The sequence below is a fragment of the Phaseolus vulgaris genome, chromosome 2 (assembly GCF_051622355.1).
Source record: "Phaseolus vulgaris cultivar YP4 chromosome 2, ASM5162235v1, whole genome shotgun sequence".
NCBI lineage: Eukaryota > Viridiplantae > Streptophyta > Magnoliopsida > Fabales > Fabaceae > Phaseolus > Phaseolus vulgaris.
The window spans coordinates 31131327-31148861 of NC_143499.1; the positions used below are offsets into that span (position 1 = coordinate 31131327).

The following is a 17535-nucleotide window of genomic DNA, read 5'->3' on the forward strand; positions in this document are numbered from 1 at the left end:
AATCAAATGAATATTTTTGTGACACAATATGTTATTTTTTATGAAAATCATTTTCTTTTTTTTTAAGGATAACACTAATACCAATATGGACACACATAATCCGTTTAAACATTTGATTCCTTCTATTTTTTTTATAATGATATCATTGTATCTACATATGTTAGTGATATTGTTCTTTCAATTTCTAAAACGGTATTACCATCCACTACTCATTATGATTCACAACCTTCATTTTTCGAGTTTTTACTCATCTCAAACAACAATTTGAATACTTGAAGGATTATCACATTATATTCTTCTCTTCAAAAGATGAAGTTACTGAATAATGTATTATTTTTTCAACTTATTTGTGACTTAAATGAAGCACATATTTTACTTTTGCTTACAGATGTGGTCGTGACTATGGCGTGTTTGAATTTATGTACTCTGGCATCAGATGTGAATCTTTCGTGAATGTAGGGTTCCTAGCTATTCAAACGTGATTCTGTACATGGGGAATTCTTTATCCAAACACGCATTAAGTGTGAATTTACTTTGACAAACAATGGGCAACTTTTGTAGGGTAGAGGACGATGATAAATAGGAGACAAAAACTAAGACTATATTTAAAGTGAGTGTGCACATGAATTGGGGAGGGGCCAAATAGTTTCCGACTTCTCACGAATCTTTGGAATTAATGTAGTAGTTGGTTGAACACACTCATGCCATGCTTCTTGGAAGAAAAGCCCATACTCTCAAAGTTTGGAGAAGAAAGATATAAATTAAAATAAAGGGTGTGGCATTAATGGCACTATAAAGTAAATAAAGCCCATGACTTTAGCCCAAATTGAAAGGTTCAGCCCATGCTGCAATTAAAGCTCCCATTAACATATTTCAATCCACATCATGCTCTGAAAAATAAAATTATTATCAAACTAATTTTATATATTTTCAGGAATCCGTTAATAGATATCTTATAATAAAAATGTGGTTTTTGTAGAAAATGAAAAATGTTTACAAAAATAAAGAACATACGCTTTTTTATTAAAACTTACAATGAAAACATACTACTACGAATAGTAGCAGCAGTAAAAAGAAAAAGTCATTTTCTTTTGGTTAATGACTTCACAAGCAAAAACTTTATTGTAGTAAACAATATGTCACTAACTACTTCTAATAAATCTCTATCTTTTGGTTAACTTATTAAAAAAAAAAAAAAAAACTTTGATTATATTACACTCGACGTATTAAATATCATGATTAACCGATTATGTTTATTGGTCTGAAATGGAGAGTCTCCCAATGCCACCAGTTAATAAAGGTTTGACTCCTAGATATGTGTAAAGATTTAGTATTTATTTGTGCATTGGACAAAATTATTTTATAAAAGAGAATACTAATGAAAATTATATTATTTTTACTTTTTACATTTAATTGTCATTAATTGTAGCAAAATCAAATTACTGGTATTATTACTTTTACAGAGTGTTATAGGTTGAAAATCCTATACTAAATTAAGAAATAACTAGTATTTATTTATTGCAATATGAATCCTATTTGAAGATATGAAGCAATTTGCATTGTGATATCTTTTTGTGTGACAAGTGTTTGTAAAAGAAATATTTTCTTTTTCGAAATTGTTTGGAAGTGGATAAGCTAATATAAATTCATAGAAAAGAAATGTTACAGTAGTACGAAACTGGCAGCATATCAGAACTGATACATAGATGAAGTTGGGTGCATGGTAGCATAACAGTAGCATTAGATTAGCAGAGAAGCAAAAGTTAGGAAAGTAGAAAAATAAAACAAAAAGGAGGAGTCAGAACTGAAGCACGAGGGACAGTGCATGTCTCTGCGTGTTGTTGGCATTCACCTCTCTGAACTCACTACCACAGTTGCCACTGCCATTGTGGTCACACATTCCATTTCTAAGCTCACCTTTGAACAATTGACACTGAGCACAACCACTTCTTTTCCTTTCCCTCCTCCTCTCTCACTCAAACACCCTTTTTTTTGTTGCTTCCTCCTTGTCTCTGCCACATACTGTCGTGTTGTGTCTTCAATAAACGAGGTATTCTTCACTTCATCATAACTCAGCTACTGGTTTAAGCTCTCTCCACTACTACATAGACCATAGCTAAAGCACACTGCCTTTTCTCATTACTTTTTTTTATCAGTCACTGTTATCAGAGACCCTTCATTTTTTATCTGCATCGTGCATGATGATGTTGTTAAGTCAAGTTTTTTATTTATTTTTTATAATCTTTTAAATCTGTGAGTTGAGTCCATTCACCTACGCAAAGCTCATGTGTATGCTCCGTGTTTAATGGATCACTAACTTGGAGCTGCAAAAAATCCAGTGCCACATGCTGATTTCTTTAGATGCGTGTACAAAAATAGTTCCACGAGGGGTTTTGCACATGATCGAGCTCGATCTATGAAGAGGTAAGTGTTGACCCCATTTTGCTTTTTCTTTTGCCAACCCTTCTGTTTGTTTATATTTTGGTAGTCACAAACTCTACTTTTATTCATTCATTGATCACTGAACAGGACAAGCAATGATCTTCCTGAACTTGTTGCTCGTTTAGACCCCTTTCAAATCTTCTCTCCAAGGTGATGTATCAGTTATAACTATCTTGCATCATAACATTCAGTGCGTACATCTCTTGATGCAAGCTCTGTACCTTATTTAAATGTTCCTACTTCTTCTTTTAGCTGGACTGTGTTTTCTGTGTAACTAACACATTTTTTACTTTGCCACGGCAAATCAAGTTTCATGTAAAATGAAGACATTGGGTTAGTGGTGCTACATGGTTTTTAATTGAGAAAATATGTTTATTCACTTTTAGTCTATTTATTCTCTTTTTGTTTCCTGCAAATTTTCCCCAACATGACTGAGGTATTTGTTTTCAGAATGACTTGTTCTTTTCTTGTACATCTCACAAAATGGTGGTTTATAAGAGGACTATAGCTGCGCTTTCACAAATCTTTGGCGTTATGATAAATATATCCAATTTTTATACTTAAATCTAATTAATTATGTTGATCATTATAAAAGGGTCCATTCTTGTGGCTTGTTGTTCATCACTATTATAATCTCCTTCGTTGCATGGATGCATGCTTAACCCTGTATTTGTATAGAATTTGCCACACTCAATACCTGTCTGAACCGAGGTTAAATATAAATATAGCATATTTAGATGTTTCTTTTTATGCATGTAAATGCAGAATATTTAAATAAACAAACATCTAGAGAATCTTGTGAGATTTGTACTCGTATAGTTAAGGAGCTATATTTCCTCGTTGAAATTGCAGTTGTTTTGTCATGACTCATTTGTTCCTCTCTTTGTAGGTATCTACAGTGATCTCTTAGTTCTTACTAAAATCTCATTTGGAAATAGAAACCAGACCACACGTTAAATTATGAACAACTTCAAGTTAGGCGTAGATGTGATTAGTGCTCACAATCTATTACCTAAAGATGGACTAGGTTCGTCCAATGCCTTTGTGGAACTTTATTTTGATGGCCAGAAGTACCGTTCGACCATCAAAGAAAAGGATCTTAGCCCTGTTTGGAATGAGAGCTTCTACTTCAATATATCTGACCCTTCTAATCTTCACTATCTCTCACTTGAGGTCTATGTCCTCAGCCATTCAAAGGCTACTAACTCCACTTCATTTCTTGGCAAAGTTAGCCTTACTGGGACTTCTTTTGTTCCTTACTCTGATGCAGTTGTCTTACACTATCCATTGGAAAAGCGTGGTATTTTCTCTCGTGTAAGAGGAGAGATTGGTCTTAAAGTTTACATCACTGATGACCCAACCATAAAATCATCTGTTCCAACTCCTGTTGTTGATTACATGCCAACTAATAATCCTAGCTCAACACATGCAGAGGTTCGAGCACCTGCAAGCGCAATGGCAAACAGTTTTCCAAATGAAAATGTTGAGTCAAGGCACACATTTCATCATCTTCCCAACACAAAGCATCACCTGAACCAGCACCAGCAGCATTCAACTGGCTTTGCAGATACTCATTATGTAACAAAGTATGAAGCTGATGAAATGAAGTCTGAACCACAGCCCATGAAGCTAGTACGCACAGCTACATCAGGACAACCAGTTGATTTTGCACTTAAAGAAACAAGTCCATATCTTGGCGGGGGAAGAGTTGTTGGTGGTCGTGTTATTCACAAAGACAAAACAGATAGTACATACGATCTTGTAGAAAGGATGTATTTTCTGTATGTGAGGGTTGTGAAGGCTCGTGAGCTTCCTACTATGGATATTACTGGGAGTCTTGATCCATTTGTTGAAGTGAGAATTGGAAATTACAAAGGTATTACCAGACACTTTGATAAGAATCAGAGTCCTGAATGGAATCAGGTGTTTGCCTTCTCAAAGGAGAGGATGCAAGCATCCATACTAGATGTTGTGATAAAGGACAAGGATCTCATCAAAGATGATTTCGTTGGCATTGTGAGGTTTGACATCAATGAGGTTCCTTTGAGAGTCCCACCAGATAGCCCTTTGGCTCCGGAGTGGTACCGTCTTGAGGACAAGAAAGGGGAGAAGATTAAAGGTGAGTTGATGCTTGCTGTATGGATTGGTACTCAAGCAGATGAGGCTTTTTCTGATGCATGGCATTCAGATGCAGCCACCCCTGTTGACAGCACACATGCTATCTCTGCAGTGATGCGTTCAAAGGTGTATCATGCACCAAGGTTATGGTACGTGCGCGTCAATATTGTGGAGGCACAAGACTTGGTTCCTACAGAGAAAAACCGTTTCCCAGATGTGTATGCCAAGGTGCAGATAGGAAACCAAGTGCTGAAAACAAAGACAGTTCCTGCACGAACACTGAGTGCACTCTGGAATGAGGATCTTTTATTTGTTGCTGCTGAACCTTTTGAAGACCATTTAATCATTTCAGTTGAAGATCGGGTTGGTCCTGGGAAAGATGAGATCATTGGGAGGATCATCATACCACTGAACTCTGTGGAGAGGCGTGCGGATGATAGAATCATTCATTCTCGATGGTTCAACTTGGAAAAGCCAGTTGCTATAGATGTGGATCAGTTGAAGAAGGAAAAGTTCTCAAGCAGAATTCAGCTCCGGTTATGTTTAGATGGTGGATATCATGTTCTTGACGAGTCTACTCATTACAGCAGTGATCTCCGTCCCACAGCAAAGCAATTGTGGAAGCCACCAATTGGGGTATTAGAACTTGGAGTACTGAATGCTGTAGGACTCCACCCGATGAAAACAAGGGATGGCAGAGGCACATCTGACACATACTGTGTAGCAAAATACGGTCACAAATGGGTAAGAACAAGGACCATTGTTGACAATCTGTGTCCAAAATACAACGAACAATACACTTGGGAGGTTTTTGATCATGCCACAGTTCTTACGGTTGGTGTCTTCGACAACAGCCAGATCGGGGAAAAGGGCAACGGTACATCGAAGGACTTGAAAGTTGGGAAGGTCAGAATTCGCATCTCTACTTTAGAAACAGGCAGGATTTACACTCACTCATATCCATTGTTGGTTCTTCACCCAACTGGGGTTAAGAAGATGGGTGAACTTCACTTGGCAATACGGTTTTCATGCACTTCTTTAGCAAACATGCTTTACCTGTACTCACGTCCTCTGCTGCCTAAAATGCACTATGTTAGGCCTTTCTCTGTGACACAGCTAGACATGCTACGCCACCAAGCAATGAACATAGTGGCAGCACGACTAGGCCGAGCAGAGCCACCACTTCGCAAGGAAGTGGTGGAATACATGTCGGATGTGGACTCTCACCTTTGGAGCATGCGGCGAAGCAAGGCCAATTTCTTCAGACTGATGACTGTCTTCTCTGGTGTGTTTGCGGTTGGGAAGTGGTTTGGTGAAATCTGCATGTGGAGAAATCCCATCACAACAGTGCTGGTTCATGTGCTGTTTCTCATGCTTGTATGCTTCCCAGAATTGATCTTGCCCACTGTTTTTATCTACATGTTTTTGATAGGCGTGTGGAACTTCAGATATAGACCAAGGTACCCTCCTCACATGAACACAAGAATCTCACAAGCTGAGGCAGTGCACCCAGATGAGTTGGATGAAGAGTTTGACACTTTTCCAACGAGCAGAGACCCTGAACTTGTGAGAATGAGGTATGATCGCTTGAGGAGTGTGGCTGGAAGGATTCAAACAGTGATTGGGGATTTAGCCAGCCAGGGAGAAAGGATTGAGGCACTGTTAAGCTGGAGAGACCCACGTGCTACATCCTTATTCATTACATTATGTCTTCTATCTGCGTTGCTTCTCTACGTTACCCCTTTTCAAGCTGTGGCTGGTTTGGCAGGTTTCTACATCATGAGGCATCCAAGGTTTCGCCACAGGCTGCCATGTGTCCCTATCAACTTCTTCCGACGCCTCCCTGCAAGAACAGACAGCATGTTGTAGAGTTGCTATGTACTGTGGTCGTAGTGTTAGTGATGCTTCAAACCAGTTTTTCTCCTTTTTATTGTTTTATCTGGCTATTGTTGAATGTGTTTTCATCATATAATTATATAACGCTATAATTTTGATATTTCCTTGCAAGCTCAAGCTGAAAGGACTTCTGATTTGTATGTGAATTGCTTAGATGCATGCAAATCAGTAAGACTTTTATAGAATTCTCTTTCTTCTAATGTTTGTCATTGACTCGTTTTAATTCTTTCGACCTCAAGTCCGTTAAGATAGCATTGAAGGATCAATTACTGGATCCAAAGTATTGTCCACTTTAGAGTTTTTGAGCTCTGATTTTGTTCTTAAAAGGCGTCTCGGTGGGTTAACTGAGGAAGATATATTTAAACTGCACTTGACATCAACGAAACTATATTAGTGATTGGTGATACCGAAACAGTAATTAAAGTAAAAATGAATCAAAATCTTAGCCCGTAAAGATTTTGTGAAATTCATATCAGTACTACAATTTTTATCACATTGTCATCTTGAAGACATGTTTCATTTTAGTTAATTTCGTTTTTTAGGAAGAAAAAACGGGCTGAGAAGAGTGGTACATATAGAGAGAACAACAATGTCTGGCTTTTCAGAAAATCAAACATTTGAATATATGATGAACGTTAATTTCATTTGAATCCAACCACTATGATGCCATTCTTCAAACGTATTATATTGGGAGCACGACTACACAACGAAAACTTAACACATAATTAAAGCGCATCTCGACGTGCACAATTTTGTCAACACAAGGGAAAAGTACTACGTGCTTGCATGATAAATGGCATAGCGACTGAAAAATATGAACGTGGCAATTGTAGGTACTCTTGCTTGTTAGGAGTGAGGTTTTTTTGTTTTGTTTTATATAATTCAGATTTGAGAAGTAATTAAAGAGTGGAATATTTTAAGGAGTTGGGCAAAATAAATGACTTTTTTTCTTCCTCTTTTTTAAGTTTTGGATAGACCACAATTATAAAATGCAGACAGAAATCAACACAATGTACAAAGTGAATATACAGAACCATTTGGTAGGGTACATATGGACGCATTCATCTTTCTTGCTTTAGCTTAATCTTATATATTTTTCACATAATTTTGTTATTAAATGTTGAATCCATTCCGAAGAGGATGAATGCTAATTGCATTATGAATGTGAACCATTAAAATATGTCATCTGAACCGCAAAGAACATCTCAACGTGCATATTATTATTTAAACAAGGAAAAATATATAACTTGTGCTTGCATGATAAAATGTTGGGTGAGCAAACCATGATTAATTATCCATCTACTTTATAAAAACCAGAAGTAAGGGATACTAACATTGTTCTCCCCCAGAAAATGGCAGTGTCTATATCCAGAAAAAGACCAAAATCATCATCTAGAAATCTAGAAGCTAAACAATCTTACTTTGGCCTTACAATCCTCTACAACTTTCTTAGTAGAGTTTCTGCTTTAGTCTTCCTCATAATCCTTATCTACATGTGGTCTTCCTTCTCCACCTTAATAACAGGAAACATCATTCATGTTTGCTTTTCCACAAGGAAGCTCAATAACCTCTATTGTCTCTCTGCAGGTACTCACCCCTCCTTTGAAATACCAACCTCCACAAACAATAGTAGCCCTATTATTACTCCTGGAATTGATCAGGGTAATGCAACTACTGAACCTGTCAAGTTTCCAGATACCCCACATCTGGTTACTACTAGTGGTAGAATAGTTATCAATGATACAGATGAGAGGGTTGCAAATGCTGTTAAGGTCGTTGAGGAACAATTGCAAGTCCATAGATCTTGGAGGTCAAAGTCAAACAAAAACTATGCAACTTGTGATGGTAAAGGAATATATGTTTATGACTTGCCATCCAAGTTTAACAAGGACTTGGTGGGTCAATGCCGTGACATGGTTCCATGGCAGGACTTCTGCAGGTATTTGAGTAACGAGGGGTTGGGTGAGCCAATAGCCAAGCTGGGAAAAGGATGGTACAAGACTCATCAGTACTCTCTTGAACTCATATTTCATTCAAATGTCTTGAGGCATCCATGCAGGGTTTTCGATCAAACAGTTGCAAAGCTCTTCTATGTTCCATTCTATGGTGGTTTGGATATCTTGCGATGGCATTTCAAGAATGTGTCAAGTGATGTGAAGGACAGTTTGAGTCTGGAATTGGTGAAGTGGCTTGAGAGACAAGGACCGTGGAAAAGGAATTCAGGTAAGGATCATGTGCTTGTGTTGGGAAAGATTTCGTGGGATTTTAGGAGAAGCAATGAGTCTCCTTGGGGTACTAGATTGTTAGAGCTTGACAAATTGCAAAACCCCATTAAGCTCTTGATTGAAAGACAACCTTGGCACCTCAATGACATTGGAATTCCTCACCCAACTAATTTCCACCCACATTCAGACAATGATATAATCTCTTGGCAACTGAAAATCATGAGATCAAACCGCAAAAAGCTTGTGAGTTTTGCTGGAGCAGCACGGGCTAATGCAGACGACAACACCAGATCAACATTAATCAACCAATGCACTTCATTAGGTAATGGGAAATGTCATTTCATGAATTGCAGTTCTGTGAAGTGTGATGAGGCTGAGGTAGTAATAGAACTTTTTGTGGAGTCTGAGTTTTGCCTTCAGCCCCCAGGAGATAGTCCAACAAGAAAATCTGTTTTTGATTCGCTGATATCAGGTTGCATCCCTGTTCTCTTTGATCCTTTCACGGCTTATTACCAATATCCATGGCACTTGCCCCATGACCATGATAAGTACTCTGTGTTTATGGACAAAAAAGAGGTGAAAGAAATGAATGTGGTGGAGAGACTGAGCAACATTTCGTTAAGAGAGAGAGAAAACATGAGGAGATATATTGTATATGAACTGTTGCCTGGATTGGTATATGGGGATTACAACGCTGAGCCTCACAAGTTTCAGGATGCGTTTGCCATTACAATCAATAATCTTCTTCAGAGGGTTAGCACATTAGAGCAATGACTCTCTACTCTTTATTTGTTTCACACTTTGAATATGCTATGTACTGTTTTCATTTTTCCTTTTACTTTTGCACTTCACAATTACTCACTAACAATACTTGTAACCATCTTTCCTCAATAATAAACTCTCTCAATTTTGAACATATGTTCCTCCTTTTTAGCTTATACATATGAGCCCTACCATTAGGAAGGTTTTTTCAAGTCATAAATGTAATCACAAGAACACAACATTGAATGGCTCAACATTTCCAAGAATGTGAGTTTCTAGAAGGGTGTTGATATGTTTACACTATCAACCGTGAAAACATACCATTCACATTCCAATAAATTAATATTTTATTCATTTTTTATTTTATTTTTTAATTCAAAATATTATTATAAATGTTTATTAAATTTATGTTATTTACGGTTAATGGTGTTAAAAAAAACTTTTCTCTTTCTGGAATGACTCGTGTTTTCTGGACGAATTTCTTTTCTGAGCATTTGTTTTGAGAATTTAGGTTTTCAAAGATAATTCAGTAATGATACTTTCACAATCTATTCTAATATATAACTTGTTATTGATAATATGAAGAAAAGTGTATTGTTGTCATTTTATGAAAAAAAAAAAAAAAAAAACTGAAATTTTAGACAAAGAAGTAAGATTGTAAATTGATATAAGTTGTCAATATATCACCTTTGGAGATAATTTTCTTACACTGAGACTTTGTGATGTGTAACATAATTTATTAGAAAAAATAATACCTCAATCTTAACTTTCTAAATTTAAATAATAATTAAATATGTTTCTATTATGTAAAAAAACATTTAAAAAAAAATCTTAAAAGCTAATTTAAACAAATTTTCTGAACACACTTTTGAACACAAATGTAGCAAATGAATTTTCTTTAACAGAAAGGCAGCTTGTGGAATTGCTCTTGGAAAGAACAGTGATAAGAACATGAAAACAAATTGTTGTTTCTAGCTTCGTCTTTTGTAAGTATATGAACTTCTTGTCTTTGTCGTATGCAATAGATTCTCATATTCCATCGCATCTTTATCCCTATTGGGTATGTTTGGCTTAGATGATAGTGTGAACATTGAGAATATGCCATTGCATTATTGTGATCCAATATAAGTTTTTGCATTCAAAAGGTGCAACTTTTTTAGTTTTTTAATGTGTTTTTATACAATTTTAATATAAGATAGTTTAATTTTTAAATCAATATTATGATAACAGTAATCAGTAGTGTTTGGGATATCCGCATTTAGGTATGGTCAGCCTGGTATTATAAGTCACGTTTAGTTCGATCTGAAATAGGTATGAGTCTAATAACTCGTTGGAGGGGTAGCTAGATATTTTGTTCGGTATACGTGAAAAAAATAATTAAAACAATAAGAGAAATGACTGAATTAATTGAAAATAGGTTTATAAATCTTACATAAATAAAATCAGATTCCTGAGGTTTAAATTCATATAGTTATGAAAATATGTAACCTTTTTAGTCTTCATAGAATTTTAATTATCTACTTGTCCTTTAAATTAAATAGTTTTAATTTATTATAAATATATACTTCATTTGCTAATAAACAGTATATTATATATTAAAATTTGTTATTGAATTTCATTAGTAGTATTTTAGGAAATTAAATTATTGATTATGTTATAAAACATGAAAATCAATTCCTAACTGAATGACATTAACTTTGTACCAAAATTAAATATTTTTTTTTATAAAATTAGAAATTATTTTCAAATACGACAAGAACCCCGCAACGTGTGGAAACATTATTGGTCACATATTTCAACGCTCAACTCTCAAAATTGAAGAGTTGATGAGTTTGTCTTCATTTTAAGGAGTCTCTTCAGTTCCTTTTCCACTCATACATTCACCATGACCACCGTTTCCTCCAACGATTCAAAGTCCGTGTACGATTTCTCCGTCAAGGTTCGTCTTCTTACTTCATCTCTGTCTGTGCGTTGAGTTTATTTGAATAAACTAGCACTGTTACCTATTATTTTGAAAGTGGAATACTTCATTTTATTTTCCTTTATCAACATTCCAGACTAAACATGCAATAAGTAAATGTTTCTCAAATGAAAAACGAAAGAAACATTCAATCATTTTTTCCAAAATAACTCTTAACCAAACATGCATTGACCAAACGATCATTAGTATTAAAACAATCTCTTAAAAAGAGAAAGAGTATTTAGATGTAAAATTATTTTTGAAGCGAGTGATTCATGATTAGATACTTCTCTGTTTAAGAAAAAAGTTACTGGCAGAACTATGTATAATTTTATTTTTTTTATTTAACATAAAAATCGTTTATAGTTTCTTCTACTCAATTCATTTTAGACCTAGATATAATTCCTTAAGAGAATATTTTATCTGAAATCTCGTAAGTTGAGGTGTTTATGTATGTCATAAGAACTCAAATATCATCTGCATGTGATAACTAAAATTCCTGTTACACTTGCAGGATGCTAAGGGAGATGTTGTAGATCTTTCCACTTACGAGGGAAAAGTCTTGTTGATTATCAATGTTGCTTCTAAATGGTATCCTTCTCAAGAAACTGCATTATGTTCCTAACTTGGTAAACCATATTGCTGCACTTGCAAAATTGTATCAGACAATGAATCGAATGTCTATTGAGAAGGAGAAAAAAAAAATGAAAGGGAAGAGAAGAGTGGCACCACATAGCATGAAGAGAATAAGAAGATAGAAAACCAAAATCAAGTTGTGTATCTTACATTATGATAGACTATAACAAGTCTGCTTATAAAAGAAACAAAAAAACAAACGAAAACAGAAACTGCGCTACAAACATAAATTGAAATTGCGTTTAGGCACCGCAAACGCATGCTAAGTGCAATAAACATTAACTTTCTGTAGGATTTTGACAGTCCCCTAGAGCTAGGAGTATATGTTAAGCAATCCCAGTTTGAAACATAGATTGTGAAAGGTAGAAGGAGGAAGGTCTTTGGCTAGGATGTCAGCGTGCTGAAGACCTGAATTTATTGGAAGAAGCTTGATAATACAATTGGTTTTTATGTGCTTGGTGTGTTCGAGAAAAACTTAATTGAAATCAATTTGAATTACAGATTGGTTATCAAAATATAAAAGAGATGGTTGAATGTGATGAATTTGAAGATCTTGCATGAGGTATCTATTTTGCTTCAGAAGAACTTCATAGGTTGTAGAAGCAAGAGCCCTCTATTTTGCTTCAGAAGAACTTTTAAAACAATTGGTTGTTTCTTTGACTTCCAAGATATGGGTGATTGACCAAGATATATGATATACCCACTAACCGAGCGGCAGGAATCAGGGCATCAAGCCCAATCCGAGTCGCTAATAGCCTTAAATTGAACTTCACTATCGGTAGCCAAAAACATACCTTGCGCAGGTTCACGTTTGAGGTATCGAAGAACACAAAGAGCAACTTGTTGATGTTGTGCATTAGGAGCAGTAACAAATTGACTTAAATGGTGAACTGCAAGTGTGATGTATGGTCGTGTATTGGTGAGGTAAATAAGCCTTTCGATCAATCCTCTGTAAGAAGAAGGATTGCAGAGAGGATTCTCACTGGGATGAAGATAAAGTGTGTAAAGAAAAAGCTTGTGAAATTTCTTTACCCATGATGAAAAGAAAGAGAGAAATGAAAAAGAGATAACGAAAGAAAGAACAAACAGAAAAGGAGTGTGTAGCAAAGGTCTTCAAAAGAAGAACTCTGATATCATCTCAAGAAACTGCTTTATGTTCCAAACTTGGTAAACTATATTGCGGCACTTGCAAAGACATAAACCGAATGTCTATTGTGAAGGAGAAAAGAAACAAAAGGGAAGAGAAGAATGACACCACATATCATGAAAAAAGAAGATAGAAAACCAAAAACAAAGCTATGTATGTTACATTATGATAGACTTTAACATGTTCTATAAAAGAAATAGAAACAGAAATTGCACTACAAAGTAAAACAGAAATTGCACTTAGGTGCGTGGCACGCTAAGCGCGATAAACATTAACTTTCTGTAGAATTTTGACATAACTTGTGATTACTTTTTGTTTCTTTTTTTTGTCAATTTTGCTTCTATTAATTTAGAGCCTTGATATTCTCACTGGTAATGATAAAATGTTGAGTATATTTACAATTCTAGTTTGTTTTTCTGATTGAGACAGCGGCTTGACCAACTCCAATTATACAGAGCTGAATGACTTATATGCGAAGTATAAAGAGGAAGGTTTGTATTGTATTAGACCCTCTACGGTTTCTTTTCTTGTTTTTCATTTCTAAATGTAACTATCATAAAATAGCCTTCGGATAAGTTATCTATGAATAAATATTATCTGAATAATGATGAATGGAAAATATGTTTTCTCTCTTAGTGAGATGCCTATCTTCATGTGAGATGTTTTAGGTTTTTTCTCAAGTTTCTTGTGTAGTCATCCTTATGTAACCATCACATTTTGCATATCCTTCCCACAAAAGGTCATGGTTAACAAGGATATTGAGGGTGCGACCACACATTATAGGCTTCAGGAATGAATGAAATGAAGGTTAGAGGGAGATCCATAATGAACAACAGGAGGGGACTGGTGTTAAATGGTCCTTGTGTCTGGTCGGGAGGTTCCTAACGGATAAACCCATAAGAGCACACATAAGGATCTCTATAATAGATGTCTGCAAAGTCTTCAAAGCTTGCTTAGAAGAATAGGAGCTTCCCAATGTTGTTCTAATAACCTCTAAATTCGAGGGAAGTGGCTAAGATTCAAATTTTGGGTTGACATTGACAAATGTAGAACACAAATGGAGATTTACAGGGAGAGAAGATATGATTGGGGACATAAACAGAACAAGGAAAGGAGAGTAAAGTTGAGCGATCTCCTTGCCAAGGAAGGATGCTTTTTGAAGGCAAAGGACAAAGAAATAGGTAGAAACAAAAGAAGTTGTCCAAGTCAGGGGATGATAATGGAGTCCTAATAGACTCTCAAGTAGGCATGAGTCAAATTGTTAAAAACTACTTTGGGAATATATGAGTGTCCAACAAGTAGGTTGCATCAATTATCCCATAGAGTAGGTTAGGTGAGCCAAGTCACAATTAAAGAATTCAATTCCAAGCAGGACAATTATTAAGAGGGAGATTATTGCAAGGTGCATCAATTGTCCCGTGACAAAGACCAAGTGGAGCAAGTCACAATCGATTCAAATTGTGGTGTTTGGGTTACTACGCCCTAAGTAGAAAAATTTGCATTCTAACTATTAACTATAGTTTTTAAACTAATGGTATTGCAAGAAACAAACGTATGAAGCTTGTTAGGAATTCAAGTATGAATTGGAAGTTTCAAATTAGATAGAAATGAGCAAGATGAGCATTATATAAGGACAAAGAGTCACAAACTCATTGCCTTAAAGGTTTTAGGTTAGAGGTAGTGTTTTATTCTCTTATATGCGTTTCCTCATGATTCATCAGTGTCAAATCACTCTGGTGTTTCCCCTTGAACAGCCCACAAGTGATATCAAAATCGTTGGTTTGTCTTTTTGATCGACTCAGATAATTATGATATGAAGTGGGTGAGAAATCCTAGGTTTTGTAGATTCCTTGCATTGAAGTTTTTCTGACAGATTTCAAGCAAGCATTTATTGTGGTAAATGGTGATTCAAGTAGCTTTCACTAGAGGGGAGTGTACCAACGTTGAAGGTGGAGGAAATTGTTAAGAATTCACACAGTTATTGTTTGTTGATTACAATTGTATGTTTTTCAAGGAAAATGAGATGAAAAGGTTTTAGGATAGACCATTAACATCGCAAAATAGGAGATTTCTATAGTGCTAACACAAGCATGAAAAGTATACACACCATTAACACTATTCTTGGAGTGTCATAGTCTTTAGGCACAAGAAAGTACTTGGGCTTGTCATCTATGATTGGGAGGATGAAGGTTGTGTTCAGCTTCCTTAAAGACAGGGCGTGGAAGAAGGTTAATTACTGGGTGGGAAAGCTTTTATCCAAAGCAGAAAAAGAGATTCTTGTGAAGTCTGTGGCCTAAGCAATCTTGGATTGCTGCATGAGCACTTTTTTGCTACCAACATTGTTATTCGAAAGATACATAAGACGATTAACTCTTTTTCTTGTGATAAAATAATACAGAGGAATGAGTTTCCAACATATTGACAACTTTAATCTAGCCCTGCTGGGGAAGAAAGGTTGGAAATTATCTTCTGGACATCAAGAGTTCTCAAAGCTAAATACGTACCCAAAAGGGGTCTTCTTGGAGGTACCTTAGCGTTAGGCCATAATCCAAACTTTATTTGGTGTGGCATCCATGCTTCTCAAGTGGTGGTTAGAGGAGGTTTGAAATGGAGAGTTGGAAATGGCTCAAGGATAAATGTTTAGAAATTCTTGGCTTGGAGACAAACCAAATCTGTGTAGCTGCTCTCATAGACAGGAAACATAATCGCTAGGACCTGGACTTAGTTTTGAATATGATGGAGCAGCGTCATGTGGAGGAAATTTTAAAGATTCCAGTTTGTGTGGGAGTTGAGATGTGCTTATTTGGATTTTGAGCAGAGATGGAAGATTTTCTGTGGAAGATTTGCTATCAGTAGTTGTAATTGGTGTATTTTTAAACAACGTAAATTGATCAAATACTTCATCATGTCTTTGTGCGTAAATTTCCCGCTTGGGAAAACTTGTGTTAGGGAGGAACCCTGTTTTGGGCAATGATTTTGTGATACATTACTCTGATTATCTTTGTTTCTCTTGTCTTGTAAATATATTTAATTAATACAAATGACTGGGTTGTTAAACTTACATAGGCTTGGAGATTCTGGCATTTCCCTGTAACCAATTTGGTGAGCAAGAACCAGAAAGCAATGATAAAATTGTGGATTTTGTCTGCACTCGTTTCAAATCTGAATTCCCCATCTTTGATAAGGTTGGTCCACATGCATGAACTATTATTCTTAAGCACTCAACTCGCCAAAATTGTGTTATGATGTTTCCAAATAAAGAAAGAAACCTTCATATATATTTCAGTATTTTCAGACTTGTAGCTAAAGATCTACTTTAAAAATCTAGACTAAATCTATGATCTTTGTCTTCGTTGGCTTTATATTTTCTTCTTCCATCCTAATCCCCCCGTTATGCTTTCTATGGAAAATATTCTCTTAATAATGTTCAATTGCCTCAGGCTATTTTTCCAGTAACTTAAATTCGACATGTTTGACTTGTTAATTGTACAAAAGTATATGATTACTGCTATTCATCTAAATTTTGCTAAGAACCGTGACATGCACTGATATTGTATATCTCTCTCATTCGTCCTTCTGCTAGATTGAAGTGAATGGGGGCAATTCAGCTCCTCTGTATAAATTCTTGAAGTCCGGCAAATGGGGAATTTTTGGTGATGATATTCAGTGGAACTTTGCCAAGTTTGTGGTTGATAAGAAGGGACAAGTAGTGGGTCGCTATTATCCAACGACTTCTCCTCTCAGCCTTGAGGTTAGGACTAAATTCTTCTTCAAATTACTTCATATGTTTTTTGCTGCTTCTATTGTAATTCTCTTACCATCTTTTAAACTGTAATGCAGAGAGACATCCGTCAACTTCTGGGTATTTCATGAAGGCAACTCGGAAGAGAGTATGTGGCGAATTTCTTGTCTTTCTCAGTTCCTTAACACCTTGTCTCGAGACAATGTTATGCAATAAACATAGACTTGTGTTATATTTAATCTTGTCAACATCATATACCTTGTCATATAATGGCTTCCTCCTTTACTTTCTTGTCTCTTTTAACTTCATTTCTATCATTCTCCCAGCCATAATCCATATTCCTCAGTATTTCTTAGTTATAAATATGTTTCACCTATGAAAGTTTCAATTTTAATGATTTTTTAACTAATGTTTATCTTTTATAAATGCTACATTTTGAATATTACTTTCTAAAAACTTTAATAAAAAGTAATAGAAGCATAAAGTACAAAATTAACCGTCATAGTAGTTCATTTTACGATTTACATAAATAGTACAAATGACTAAAATGAATGCTAATGTTCAAGTTATGATCATTTTTATTTACACAATGAAAACAGCCTTCAGG

At 35.6% G+C, this 17535-nt stretch overlaps 3 protein-coding genes across 3 annotated transcripts; all 3 read left to right on the top strand.

Annotated features, from left to right (window-relative positions):
* The first annotated feature begins 1669 nt into the window (after nucleotides 1-1669).
* Nucleotides 1670-6656, top strand: LOC137811414 (multiple C2 domain and transmembrane region protein 7). Its single transcript, XM_068613154.2, has 4 exons — nucleotides 1670-2050; nucleotides 2340-2424; nucleotides 2530-2592; nucleotides 3332-6656. Exon 4 carries the CDS (start codon nucleotides 3403-3405, stop codon nucleotides 6427-6429), a length of 3027 nt encoding a protein of 1008 aa, XP_068469255.1. The 5' UTR covers nucleotides 1670-2050; nucleotides 2340-2424; nucleotides 2530-2592; nucleotides 3332-3402; the 3' UTR covers nucleotides 6430-6656.
* A 1103-nt stretch (nucleotides 6657-7759) lies between these two features.
* LOC137811415 (xyloglucan-specific galacturonosyltransferase 1) lies at nucleotides 7760-9580 on the top strand. The gene has a single exon (XM_068613155.2). It carries the CDS (start codon nucleotides 7809-7811, stop codon nucleotides 9453-9455), a length of 1647 nt encoding a protein of 548 aa, XP_068469256.2. The 5' UTR covers nucleotides 7760-7808; the 3' UTR covers nucleotides 9456-9580.
* A 1658-nt stretch (nucleotides 9581-11238) lies between these two features.
* GPX8 (glutathione peroxidase 8) lies at nucleotides 11239-17213 on the top strand. Its single transcript, XM_068613157.1, has 6 exons — nucleotides 11239-11382; nucleotides 11918-11994; nucleotides 13616-13677; nucleotides 16253-16371; nucleotides 16770-16937; nucleotides 17027-17213. The coding sequence occupies exons 1-6, from the start codon at nucleotides 11329-11331 to the stop codon at nucleotides 17057-17059; spliced, it is 513 nt and encodes a 170-aa protein (XP_068469258.1). The 5' UTR covers nucleotides 11239-11328; the 3' UTR covers nucleotides 17060-17213.
* Nucleotides 17214-17535: the final 322 nt, after the last annotated feature.

Excerpts from the sequence above, each read along its gene's own strand:
- LOC137811414 (XM_068613154.2), top strand. The coding sequence starts at position 3,403 with ATGAACAACTTCAAGTTAGGCGTAGATGTGATTAGTGCTCACAATCTA.
- LOC137811415 (XM_068613155.2), top strand. The coding sequence starts at position 7,809 with ATGGCAGTGTCTATATCCAGAAAAAGACCAAAATCATCATCTAGAAAT.
- GPX8 (XM_068613157.1), top strand. The coding sequence starts at position 11,329 with ATGACCACCGTTTCCTCCAACGATTCAAAGTCCGTGTACGATTTCTCC. Across the intron at positions 16,372-16,769 it reads AATTCCCCATCTTTGATAAG|ATTGAAGTGAATGGGGGCAA; the intron begins GTTGGTCCACAT and ends TCCTTCTGCTAG. Across the intron at positions 16,938-17,026 it reads CTTCTCCTCTCAGCCTTGAG|AGAGACATCCGTCAACTTCT; the intron begins GTTAGGACTAAA and ends ACTGTAATGCAG.